Source organism: Astatotilapia calliptera, chromosome 7 (genome assembly GCF_964374335.1).
Source record: "Astatotilapia calliptera chromosome 7, fAstCal68.1, whole genome shotgun sequence".
Lineage (NCBI taxonomy): Eukaryota > Metazoa > Chordata > Actinopteri > Cichliformes > Cichlidae > Astatotilapia > Astatotilapia calliptera.
The window spans coordinates 59,112,018-59,125,625 of NC_137428.1; the positions used below are offsets into that span (position 1 = coordinate 59,112,018).

At 41.0% G+C, this 13,608-nt stretch overlaps 1 protein-coding gene across 1 annotated transcript in view; it reads right to left on the minus strand.

Moving 5' to 3' along the window:
- The window catches only part of igf1ra (insulin-like growth factor 1a receptor), an 80,203-nt gene extending 66,595 nt beyond the window's left edge, over positions 1–13,608 (minus strand). Inside the window, exons 1-2 of the mRNA XM_026176023.2 lie at positions 11,492–13,608; positions 2,889–3,455 (exon numbers count right to left, since the gene is read on the minus strand). Coding sequence (XP_026031808.2) covers positions 2,889–3,455; positions 11,492–11,597 — 673 coding nt within the window. The 5' untranslated portion in view covers positions 11,598–13,608. The remainder of the gene's footprint in view (positions 1–2,888; positions 3,456–11,491) is intronic.

Below are 13,608 nucleotides of genomic sequence, written 5' to 3' on the forward strand. Positions count from 1 at the left end.
AAACACAGAGACCTGAGGAGGACATCTGAAGCAGGCCACACTTCTTTAGTCATGGGATCCCCCATAACTCAAAGCAAGCAGCTGGCAGCGTGGAAGGAGCCAGGGTCTCGCCAAACAAGCTTGGTGGTTCTGACCAGTGTGTGTGTGTGTGTGCATGTGTGTGAGTAAGTGCCTTTCGACAAGTAAACAATGAAGAGATATCTGACAGCCGGAGCTGTTAACAGCCCCTGATAAACCCTGCAGAAAAGAGTTAGGTGAAAATAGAAAACGAAACACCAGCAGAACAACTGACAAGGACAATCAGAGATGAGACTGAGGCTAAGTGAAGTGGAGAACGACAGTTAGGAAGACGAGAACAGACAACATATACAAAGAGGAGGGAGTAACAATGAGGAAGGCAGAGAGGATATACGAGGAAGCATGGGGGTTATAGATGAGTGGGAGGAACGGGGCCTTTTTCAACACTCTGTACACTGCCCTTCAGCGAGACATTGGCATTGAGCTTGTATACTTGACATTTGTCTGACATTTCCCCTCCATGCCCCTCCTCCTGTAAACAGCTTCTCTATGCATCTCTCCCTGCCACTAAAAGGCACCCAGAATTTCTGCTCCAATCTGCACTTCTCTGCACAGTCACTCCTACTCACGTCCATCCTGTCGTAAATCCAGATGTAACGCAACATATTAAAGCTCACTTCTGAGAAACCCTGGTCTAATTCACCCAAACCTGGTGTGGGAAACAGTATCTGGTGAGCGGACAAACATTTGGAAAGGCCCAGAGGGCAAAGCAGTGAGCTAGGCAGACATCACTCCCTCTTCATGTTGTGTAATTAAAGAGGAGACCGGGCTGTATTGACTAGAATACCACTGCATGCCCTTGAAGGAACATCTGTACTGGAGAAAAACAAGGCAATTATACAAAGGGGCGGAGGAAGGAGGAGAGAGGAATCTTAAGCGGGGAGGAGAGACACATCAAACCTTTATAAAAACAAAGACAGGCACAAAGCCTGGAATATTACAAGACATCACAGATCTGCTCTAGCTTCATTGTATCTTATTTTTGCCTCAGTAACTCCTCCTTTTTTACCACTGTGTAGCTAAACCCAGACCCTTTATCTGCAGCCTTGAGACCTCAAGGCCTTCTAGATGAATGCTTTTACCCTGACCTCGCCTGGGCCTCTGAGAGAAGTGAACTGGTTCAAACAATGCTCCGGCTCTGCTTCTCAAGTCCGCTTTGTGAGAACAACAGAGGGTTTCACCACAAAACCCCACATAGCAGCTAGTGTGGGAAGAACAGACGTGACTAAAAAGTCATCACAGGCGATTTGCACCTTTTACTATGTATGGTATTTGTAAAATATGCCCATTTAAGATTTCAATGTTTTTGAACAAAGACAACCATACAAAACCTTGTTCATTTTCATTGTGTATTGATCAAAGGGCTGATAACATACAGGGAGCACCAGCAGGTCACAAAACGCACACAGTGAACACCATTGCTTTCCTATAGAGATCGACTTGGTCAATAGGAAAACGCAGCAAGCTTGATTTCCACTGTTTATTCTGAGGTTCCCTGAAGGGATGAAGGACAGGGGTGTTTGTGACTTCAAACTAATCCTAGCACCTGCACAGATGCCTTCAAAAATGGGCAGGGGGAATATTAAAAAAAACTGTTTTCACACAAAAATGTCATCATGTGCTAGTTTTAGTTACAGATGGTTAAAAAAACTCAAACCTCTGACGCATAGATCGATGAGCCCTTTTGTAAATGTGTACCTGACTCCAACTTTGAATAAATTTTCATGACCTGTAACTGAACTTCAAACCAGAGACAATGTTGGACCAAATCAGTCTTCAAGCTAAGCCTTCATGTTGCTCCCATCTAGACACCCTTATAGTTTTGTGTGCATTTTGTGACATCATCTGCCCGCAGGCAGGCAGAAACACCTGACAAAGTAGTTGCTGGAATATATAAGTGTCCTCCAGTACCAAACAGCAAACAGCAATAATTACTTAAATTCATGGAAAGAGTGGGTGAAATGTGTTAGACAACAACAACATAAAATTCCTCCAAAAAGCCTCTTTGCTCATCTTTTTGGCCTATAAAGACTCGAAGTGGTTGACAGAGTTGTTTTGAAGAGGCATGAGATGGAAGATCTACTTGTCCCAGTTTCTGATCTGAAAGCACAAACTGTCTCACACTCTAAAATCTGTGAAAAAGACAGTGAAGATAAGTAATGTGACCACAAGGTGCTACACCCGCCTGCTGTATGGATGCACAAAGTATCAGATATTCATAAATGAACTGACTCAACTCTACAGAATGGAAGGAATTTAAATGCAATGAATATAAAAAAATATGACCCTCCCCTGAACTGTTAAAAAATGCATGACCCTACCGCAAGGCCAAAGTTAAACAAGAATTACCCTCCCCCCCCTTATTTTTCAATATACCCCTTTTCATAAATCGCAAAATGTCCCTCAGGCAAATATTTAGCTGACATGGTCCAGACAGGTAGACTACCTCATTTCTTGGCAGGGCAACTTTAACCTCAACTGAGTATGCCTCTCTAATACCTGGTGCTCTATATTGCAGCCATCCTTCATTCCACAAATAGCCTGATCTAAAGACAAGGTCTCTGTAACGAACAGAGAGGAAATGTTTGCACTGGCCCATGGACAATCTGACTGCCTGACGGAAATGAAGGAAAAACACTGCATAGATTCATGGGATTTGTTCACTGGTGAAGAAATTTACAATTTCTTCATGTTTGTGATGCTGGAAACCTCCGAGCTAGATCAAAGCCACGTCCGCATTTACGCTACTGCAGCACAAAGCATCGCTCAAACATCGCCATGATGAAAACTACCAAGAAGTTCAGGGTTACCTTTCTGGCAATGGTTGGAGGTCCAGCAGCGGTAGTTACGATTGTCATTGAACGTCGTCTGCTGACAAAGAGGGTTATCCTCCATGATCCCCGGGCAGACGTTGTCACATTCCTTTGCCTTCTTGTTCCCGTTGATAACATTGTTGAACTCAGTATTCATAATAAATGACCAGTCCACCGAGTCCAGGTAGCAGAGCTCAGGGTTCTTTTCAATCCTCATGGCCCCACGGGTGATGTTCCTCAGGTTGTAAAGCCCAATGTCTTTTAAGCTGGTCATCTCATAGATCACGAGGGCGTAGTTGTAGAAGAGGTTGTGCCCACGAATGACGCTCAGGTTGGGGAAGAGCACACTGAGGCTATCGAGGCCCGAGACACGAAACAGAAGCAGGTAGCCGGTGATGACGGTCAATTTCGGGAAGCTGACGGAGCGGAAGTCCTCCTGCTGGCTGTTGTTGCTGGTCTTTTCGTTGATGAGGAGGATGCGCAGGTAGCCCTCCACCACCGTGCAGTTCTCAAGACGCTTAAATTGATCGATGTCGTTTCGGAGGTCGATATCCGGGCCACAGACTGCAACACACAGAAAAAAAATCTTTACTGTTTTCTTCATTGAGAAACAAAGAAAAAGAACAACAGAAGAGTATTACAGTACATATGCATCATATACACAGTTTCAGCAGTGTTCGATGGGAAATACAGCCTGGAGATTGTGTATGCCAAAAGATTTCCACGTAAGTAATCTTCTTGAAACATAATCTTGTTAGTACAGTAAAGTTGGTACTTTGCTGGCAGTTTTTCATATAGGAAAAACAGCATGTTTACACCAAGTTCCTACGCTGCATGAAAGAAATTAATTTATTCTCACTGCTCTCTCAGGAAAGGAGTTTTTAAGTGCGACACGGGGGGAGAGGTTCTTACCAAGGTCAGCTGAGGTGAACAGGGTGATGAGAGAAACAGTCGCTTACTTTCACAATAAAGTGCGAGAGTTAACATGTTCATACATCTTTTGTATCACATCAGACAAAAACCCTGCATTTCGTTGGAAGACATGTGGTCCTTCACCTCAGATAACCCCAACATTTAAATAAGCTATTTCTCTGTTCTCGGAAAACAGCACTTGAAACCACAAGGCCTGGAGCATCCCTTCACACCGCACACACACACACACACCCATATGCAAACAGACAGAGAGGCAGGCAGGCAGATGCATACACACATACACACACACACACACACAATAAAAAAAACTGCATTTTTTATTGACGATAATCGGCTATCCTATTAATTGTGCAAAACAGCAACTACACCAAGGGAAACCTTATCGCAGTGAAACATGCAATTACATACATGCTGTATGCAGTTTTGGATGCGCCAAGTTAGTCATGTCTGTCCCCAGGCGACAAGGTGTCGACAGGTTTTGTTAGAAAAGCAAAAAAACATGCTTCCATGGAGCACTGGAAGTCATGAGTTACTTCACAAGTAACAGTCATCAATCAGCATGAAAATAAAATACAAGACAGTAAATAGATGCTCAGCCAGTCAAAGAAGAAAGCAAACAAATAAATAAATAACTCTTGGTCCTATAATGACACAAAGGAAATTTATAAAGAAAATCCTGGGTATATGATTAGACTTAGATATGACATCTGCTGTACTTGCCTGTTCAGGTAACATCCTACATTGTCTTCAATTCTTTGTGCACACTGAATACCCTTTGAATAGCCCAATGCAAGAAAGGTAAATGCTTCAAAGTAGATTATACAGTCTCACTTCTTCAGCACCTTTGCAAACTTTATTCAAACTTTTATTATTTTTAATCATTTCATAATGTATCAATCTGTTTACCAATTCACTGTTTTTCTGTTCATCAGTTTTCTTAAGCCAACTATTTCGTCCGTTATCACATAATTGTCTTTTTTTTAACTTAGCTATTTAATCAGTTCATATATTAATTTTACCTATTTTAACATTTTACTCCAGTGAAGTTAAAATAGTCCATTTTTAATTCAAACATCCATATTTTACCCATTTCCCCTGACTATTTCGTTCCATTTAGTGATTAATTTTAGAGAAACTGACTATAAATCACATTTTTCTCTATATAGTTTTTTTCACATTCCTTCATACAGCAGCTCAAGTACTCTCTGGGGTAAATACACCAGTGTTTGGGAATCAACTGTCAGTCAAAAAGCCTAAGAGAAATCTTCTGTGAATCTCAGAAAAAGAACAACTAATTCCCTTGCATTGTATGTTAAATCGTTATGAAATCAGAATATCTTCTAGTTGCATTTATATATATTTTTTAACAGTGTCTAAAAGAGGGTTCAACAATCAGCTCAGGAAATGCAATGACATACAAGCTCTTAGGTTAAACCTGTTATGTTCTTAAAGGCGCTTAAGACACCGTCACCGTGTTGCTCACGGTGACGGTGTCCATCCAATGAGGCAAACAGACATGTTTTCATTGTCTTGTCAAAACACTGTCTACTGAGAGCTAAAGGATAAAGAAAAGAGCTAAACAGTTTCCACTCCCAGCACGAACACTATGCCTCCAGATTGTTTTTCTAGACTACAGAACAATGACATAGAAATCTAACAAGCATACAAATAGTTCTGTTAGTATATTAACTTCACTTTACTCATGGTTGTTTTTCTGAAAAGAAAAAAAGGGAAAAAAAGCCATGTTTGATGTGCTTCATTAAAGCTATTCTACCAAAAATAGAAATTGTAATCTTTATGGGGGTAAACGGGCTATATTTGTTCCTGCACGGGTGTTTCACATGTCCAAATTTAGAACGGAAACAATTACTCCAGTAGAAAATAGTATTTGCTTTCCCCAATCAACACCAATGCCCCTGGGCTCCACTCATGAGCCATCGAGCTGCATGTCTTCTTTGTTTCATTGAGAATTTTCTTCCAGCTTCTCCAGCAGCCGGGGGAAAGAGGGAGGAGGGGTGGAGCCACTCAAATACAAAGACTAATTTGTTTGTTAGTAAAGAGAAACTCTAGGCTCCACTTCCTGATGGGGGCATTAATAAAATCAGGAGGCGTCTGGCCACGGAAGGATAAGATTTCTGCCAAGAATAGCTATCAGGGGCCATCCTGGTGTAAAATGGCAGCAAACAGAAACCGCTATGCAGTAAATGTCTTTCTGAGTGCCGTCGATACAAAGCAGATTTACGCTCACAAAGAAAGCCAGAAAGAATAAAATGAAAGGAATTACACAGACTTCCTCTTTGTGATTCCCTTGTTCTACTCATTAGGCATGTTAAGTACCAGGAATTCCAATCATTTCCTTGCAAAAAGACCGAGAAAGACATTGCCTCAAACTAAGCCTCCAGGATTCTCCGATTCTTGCCAGTCAGCTCATTTGTTGCGAAGACAACGATGCTTAAATAAGATTAAGACACCAAATCCTTTATTCATTATTACATACACCAGATACATTTCAGCAACAGCGTCCACATAACATGATAACCCCAAATAACACGCGTCTCCTTCTCTCCTCCCGTGTATCTTTGCTCTTCACACTGCTGAGTAAACACACATATCTTCACAGCGTGATGGGATCCATCGGCTCGTGTTTATGACTGATAAACCTTGCCCTGTCTCTCTGTGGAAATGTCATCACACAAACACACGCACACACCAGCACAAGCACGTGCACGGTCAAACGTGTCCCCGTCGAATGAAATCGAGGCAAGTGGCTGCCGTTTATCTCAGCTTCACGTAAAATCAGATTCGGATCCAGTAAACATACCTCACACGTAAATAAACGCCATCTCGGTTTTGGCTGAGAGAAAAAAATGAGATAGCAATCTGGGACCACATGCCGTGCTGTTTATCAAAAGGCCACAAACTGAGCTTTCTGGGAAAACACTTGTATTGGAACTGTATCCTTTATCAGACATCCAGCTGTAAACTCCGGGAAGGTTATTAGGGAAGACTCCTCTTCCCTGTGTTTATTTTGAAGCGATTTTAAGGGTCCCGAAAACTCTGTGACCCCTGCAGTTACTGACATAAAGTTGTTGGTGGGCTCTGTGCAAAGTGCAAGCAGGGATGCATAGAACTGTTTCCATTGTGGATTAATCATTAATTATAACACAAAAAGAGGAAGAAGAACGACAGTCTTAAAGGAAATTGTAAAAACAGAGCATGTGGGCAGAAAGAAATGTTTGCAGACTTTAACAGACAACTTAAAACACTCAATTACCAGTCTGCTGACTTCCATTGAATATTCTGCACTTCTTGTTATTTAAAATCTGCATTTTTTTATTCTTATTTGAATTCCAGAAAAAAGCCCATGTTGATCATATCGTGTTAACTACCACTTTTATTAGTGTATATATACTGAGCCTAGGTTAGCTGAGATTTCCTATTTCCCTCTCATTTAAGGCCAATCATAAAGGGTCTGGTTTTATTTTCAAGGGTTGCCTAGCAACCAAAGGCGCTTATAGCAAATGATCAACTTCCTGAAATTGTGTTTTTCCAAAATTATATGAATTCTCAACCAATAAAATCAGTATGATCATTAAAAGGTTCGAACGGTGAAGGAGTTGGCCACTTTGCTGTCCTATCCCCTCACACCTGCCACATCAACTGGCTCTAATCCCCAGCATACTGGAAGTCATCTGACCAGCAGTGTTGTGGACCGTGTCCACTCAGTGGACCTTACTTCAATCACTGTGGCTCAGATTTCACCAAAACCCCAAATGGTAACATTACCCATCACAACAACTCTCAGACAGGCACTCCCCCTCACCCAGAATGAGGGAAGAGGGCAAGAGGTAACAGGCTGTGTTTACATACACACTGCACATGCTCAAAACAGCAATATGAATTTGCAGTGATGTAATTTCTTTAAGGAGGGAGTGTGAAAACCTATAGAGAATTTGAAAACTAAGAAAAATGTCATCCGAAGGATTTTGATTTAATGTCTGGAAAAGATGGATGTAGACAATTTGATGTCACTTCTTGTGATGGAGCTTAGTGCTGACGGCCTCAGCCTTCACCACCTCTGTGGTTTGAAACCAGATGTGACGAGCATGAAAGTTAGACCTGACTACGAAACCGAGGGGAACTGCACACTGATGTGGTAAAGATCACTCAGGCACAGTTGTTTTTGTATTAAAAGACAATGACTTTGAGGTTTCAAGTTCATGTCTCACCTCTTGGCACCTTTTTGGACACTTATTTTGAAGTTACCTAAAGTAATAGTATTTTAAATGTTCACCTGATTTTGCCCCAAAATACAGTTTTAAAAATATATCTTTTTTCATTAGTTCTTTGACTGTCAGCTTCACTCTACAGCCTTCTGGTCTGCTGCATGTATAAAAAAAATGACCTACGTAAAGGAATATAAAGTAAAATGCAGTGTTATGATCTTTAGTGTTTAACACTCAACAGATTAATATGAGTATAGAAAAGGCTTCTTGTAGACATTCTGGGATCCTCCGCGCCACGGAGGATAGATCAGCACTCTTTTTAAACAAACAGCTTTCTACTGATAAAGCGAGTGCCATCCATTAGAAGAGCTAACATTTGCAATCATCATCTCGCAAATTGTAAAATACTCTACGGACCATTAAACCGGCAGCCAATGATGATGTATGTGCAGTCGGACGGATACTGCATTTGAGCAAATCCAGTGACATGCCACTTGAAATAAAGTGTTTAATTAAGCATTGTAAACCTCAGCTGGCAGCCTGGAGGAGCGGTAGGCCAGCATTTGACTGCACTCTCACAAACTAGCCCAGTGACACACTTTTACATCCTTACTCAGGGGCACGCCACTGACTCAGGCTGCCACGCTGAGTCCTGCTGCAGTACACACTCGATGCTGCACAATAAACTTGTATGTGTGCACACAACACAGGGCTGTGAACGCTTGTCACACTCTTTTGGTGCAGTGTGACTAGGCATTCCTGCATCCAGTCTCCAGGAAGACCTAAAGGAAGTGGGGGGGCTTTATGTAACCACAAAGTACACCTTAGAGCAGAGTGACAGCAATCATATCTGAGCCACTTACCCCGTCATGACAAAGAGTGCTGAACTTCAAATATGCCATACCCCAAAGGGAAAAGTAGGAGGGGTGCCTGTCAAACACAGTGTTCACTGATGCTTGATTATTTATTCCGTCATTCAGGTTTTTTCCGAAGCAACATGTTCTTTCATAAATAACTGAACAGGAACACTGGTGTACCCGCACGGAACAGGACAGCGGGTGCTTGTACTTACACGACCCCACTTTTGCCAGTGACATATCTATTTATAACTCTAATAGCAGTGGTGCCAAGTGATGATGTTAAGCGCATCAGTCTGCATACGAGACCACTCCGTGCGAACAGCACAAGCCAATAAAACAGTTCACAAACTCACTACTATTCCAATCAACAAAACCGAGTCTGTTTCTCTTTCAAGAGTATTTTTGCACAATCTATTTCCAAACACCGAGTCTCTATCGCCCTCACACACTCCCTTTAGACTTTTAGAGACTTGTTTGCTGCGCATTTCGACGCCATGGCATGGAAAGTTTACTGTGGCGAAAGTTAAAAAGTAGTTTAATTGCATTTTATTGGTATGGACAGATTACAGAAATGAAGAGAGCAAAGAAGGTTTTTACCCCCTAGTGGAGCACTGGAAATTCTGTCCCTCTACAACCCGGTGAAGTAAACATCATCCTCGAGTGATACATTTGCATCTCTAATGTTGTCCGCAGCCTTTGTTATGAAATTCTTTGTTCCATGAGTTCTGATGTATTATGCACCACAGAGAGCCGAGATCTGAGGGCAACTGCCTATCTTCCAACCCTCAGATGTGCTTGTGGCCTTCAGAGGGGGAGAACATGACTGTGGTACGACTACCGTGTTACTTTTATTTTTCTTCCATTTCCATATAAACCGAGGTCAGACTATCAGTTTCCTTACTTATCAAGATATAAAGCATATGCAGCGTAGCTGACAAACACATTCAACTCAAGCACAATTGATGGGCTCAAAGCAGAGAGATGCAATTGATGTGAGGCGGGCAAAAGAGCAACTTGTGGTGATGGGTGTGCCAAACAGACTTAATGTATATACGAACAGCAGATCATGATGATATGATAAACTGAAAGTTTTTTACAATTCAGATTATTGGCGTAAACACCACCAAAGAAATAAAGATTTGAACTAAAGGGGAAAAAATCGAAATGAACTCCATGACTATCTCTGTTTAATCTGGGAAACTTGATGCAAAGTGTCACAAGAAGCTTTACTACAAAAAGCTGGAATGCTTAATCCTCTCTATCATTCAATTTCTTTAGTTTTTCCTTTTTTTTATTTTTCAAAAACTAATTTCTTTGTGCATTTGAAGCAGAAGCTTTTGCCTTTGAAAACCAAGACAATGAGCCATTAGATATAAACACACTCCATACAGCCAGGGACTGGAGAGGGAACCCTCTTTGACCCCCATTGATCAGCTGTTCTATTTTAGCACTGGCAAAAAGCAGCCTTGACTGTGGCAGCTCTCAGTACATTACACAGGATTAGATCAGATTAGATTTATATGTAGATATAAACAAAAACAGTTTTTATTTTATATGATTTATCATCCTATTCTAAATTTAAACCATGAAAACAAACTTTTACATCAATCAAAGGCAACAAAAGTGGGCAGACTCCTGTGAAATCCTGCCATTTATAAAACTGAATACTTGGGAATAAACTGAATACACTGGGTCCTACAAACCCTTTTGATTTTTTTGATTTTTTTTTTAACTTTTCCCCGCCTTTAAGGGTTAATTAGCATTAAGTGCACACATTTTCACGTCATGCCAAAGAAAATTACAACGTTATTTGGATGGTTAGTATAACGTCAGCGGACATTTCTTGCGTTTTACAAAAGAGCACGCTGTTAAGGCTGGATTTATGTGTCTGGCGCTGCTGTATTTCAATACTTTCATTAGTTAACAGTGCACAGATCTATACAAATGTAACAATGTTTCACTTTTTTTATTTTTTTAAATTATATTTAGATATATAGGCACTCTTCTGGCATTTTACATTTTAAGAATCAAGGGATCGCCAGATTTTTTTAAAAAAATAATTGGCTGTTCGTGCGCAGCGACGCCACACTACGAAATGTAAAATGGCCACATGGTCGTAGTAACCTTCAGCTCAGCTCCCTGGCTTCATCCCGTGCTTTCTGGATGTCTAATGTCAAAAATCACACCGGTGTCTGCTTCCATGTCTTTACGCGTTTCTCGATAATCATGACAGTTTCATCAAATAAGACGATATTACGCACAACAGTGACTGTATTTGGTTAAATGCGCGCATCAACTGACGGCAGCTATACCACATGGTCCTCTTCAGATAGCATAAGTAAGGAGCACAAGTCGGTTTTGTCGCATTCCATCGTTTTGTCCAACTACAGGTATTCACTCTGATTATTTTGCAAATAAAAACAATAATTGCAGCTAACGCATATCCTCCACTAGTGGGGAAAAAAGGCGTTTATGCAAGAGGTTAAACTGGGTTACAAAAGCAAATTATGCCTTTAGGCCTATTCCTGCTCAAGCGACATGTTCTTCATAAAAACAATATTGATTAGAACTAAATACTTACTCTCTCCATATGTGGACCATATGCAGATAGTGGAGACAGACAGCATCAGACCCCAAAACAAGATCGGGCCACCCATCGGTGCTTCTGATTTTACGTTCCTGAACATTATTCTCCTCTTCAAGAAAAAATAAAAATAATGAGAGTAAAAAGGAAGTAAAAATATTTAAGTTGTGCACATCAGCTCAATAAATCAGAGCCTTCTCACTAAAAAAAATTTTTAAAAAAGGAGAAAAAGAGAAAACAAGTGCCTCGTAGCCCAAAAGCTTCTGATATCCTGATGCGTGGTCGCTTATCTGTCTGGATTTGCTCTAAACATATATATAAATGTGTACAAAAAATATTTAAACGTTGGGGGGTGGAATACTAAAACACTCTGCTATTTTTGCCAGTCACAGGATGCTTTGACGTTGGCTGGTATGGCACACAAGCCATGATTTTACTGAATAAATGATGGCAATCCCCATCTTCATTCTCCATCTCTTAAAAACAGCATGCGCGTAGCCTACACAGCGCGACCAGGCCCGTTAATACAACAAAAAAAAAAATCAGACTTAAATCTTAGCAGCCTTTACCACCATAATAAATTAAAGCCAGTGTCGCTCACAAGAATCCCCCGTGTGAATAAGTGTGTGTGAGGAGGTGGTGGGCTGAAAACGCGTACAGATCCACAGGGGTGGTGGCTGTGAGGTTGAAAAATGAATGAAAAACCTGTTTTTCCGTATGCTATTCAAACAGCAGGGTCTATCGACCCCCCCAAACCAAGCAGTCCTGGCTCGCAATGAGAAGTTGCTTTAAAAAAAAAAAAAAAATCAGCAAATTTTCAGCCCCTCAGCTCCGACTTATCTCCGCCGTCAGTCGGGATTTGCAACTGAAAGAAAATACCAGACTTGTGCCACGCAAGAGAATGGGTCTCCAGCTCTCCGGCTAGACGACCTCGGCTGGAGTGGGGAGGGAGAATATGTCTAAGGAGTTGCTCTCCAAGAGTGTTTCTTGTTTTGCCTTTATAGCTTCGCACAAAAGAGAAAAAGAAAAACTCCCGTCGCGTGTGTATCCACAGGCTGAAATCCCACGGTCCGCCCTCGGTTAAAGCACACTACGGGTCTCCGCCGCTCCTCCGTGGAATCGCTGCTGTAAACAAGAGTCGGCTTCTCTCACACAGAAACACAAAGTGTTACGGATAAGGTGGTCGGGAGCAGGATACAAAAAACGGAGCGGATTTAGACCCGGCGTGTCTCGAACGACGGGGCAACCCAAACAAAACACACACACCCCAGCCGGATGTGAGTGGGAACACTTTTCTGCTGTCCCAGCTTCTAAACTTCATGTCATTGTTGAGAACAGTGACTCCCATGTTATTTAATACACCTTACCCCACAATATGGGCCACTAATTCCGTCATACATTAGCTAATTGTTTAACTACTACTTAATTAAGTATTTCATGTCACTTAGTGGACTCTTTCATATGCGTATCATTAGGTTTAGTCAGATATTTCGTTTCTGCTGTTAGTTAACAACTTAAGCGGTTCATGCGGCTGTTTCAGATCTTAAATATTTAAAAGTGATCATTAAAACCACTAGTCCTACCTTTAGATTACGTTTTTTACAATATTTGAAACATCTGTGGCTCCTCCCACTGGGTTGCTTTGACATTATTTTGGTTAATCCTTAATTTTTCTGATGCTGTCAATTCTTTACATTAAATTGTGTTGTTTGTTTATTTATTTGTCCTTCTTACATATTTCCTGCATCCTACAGAAGTACTCAGTGGAGTTCTTGTAGAGCTTTAGCTTTTAAAAGAAGCAAACAAATTTTATTACCTTTTCCTGAGTTGATCCTATTTGTATAATTCAAATATCCCAGTCATTTGAATTATATTGGCCACATAAGTGGTTTTCAACCTGAGGGCTGCAGGCAGCTCTCGCCCATCTCACCAGATTTCCAGCACATTATTTTTTTTACTCTTCCAGTAATGAAGACAAATGAGTATCTGTGACATATTTATATAAATTGGGCATTTTGTCTGTGAGGCAATAACTGAAAAGGTGGTTTGTTTTTGAATGCCAGTTAGGTCGTTTTTTGTAATCATTATTTTAAGGTGGTATAGCAATAAATGTT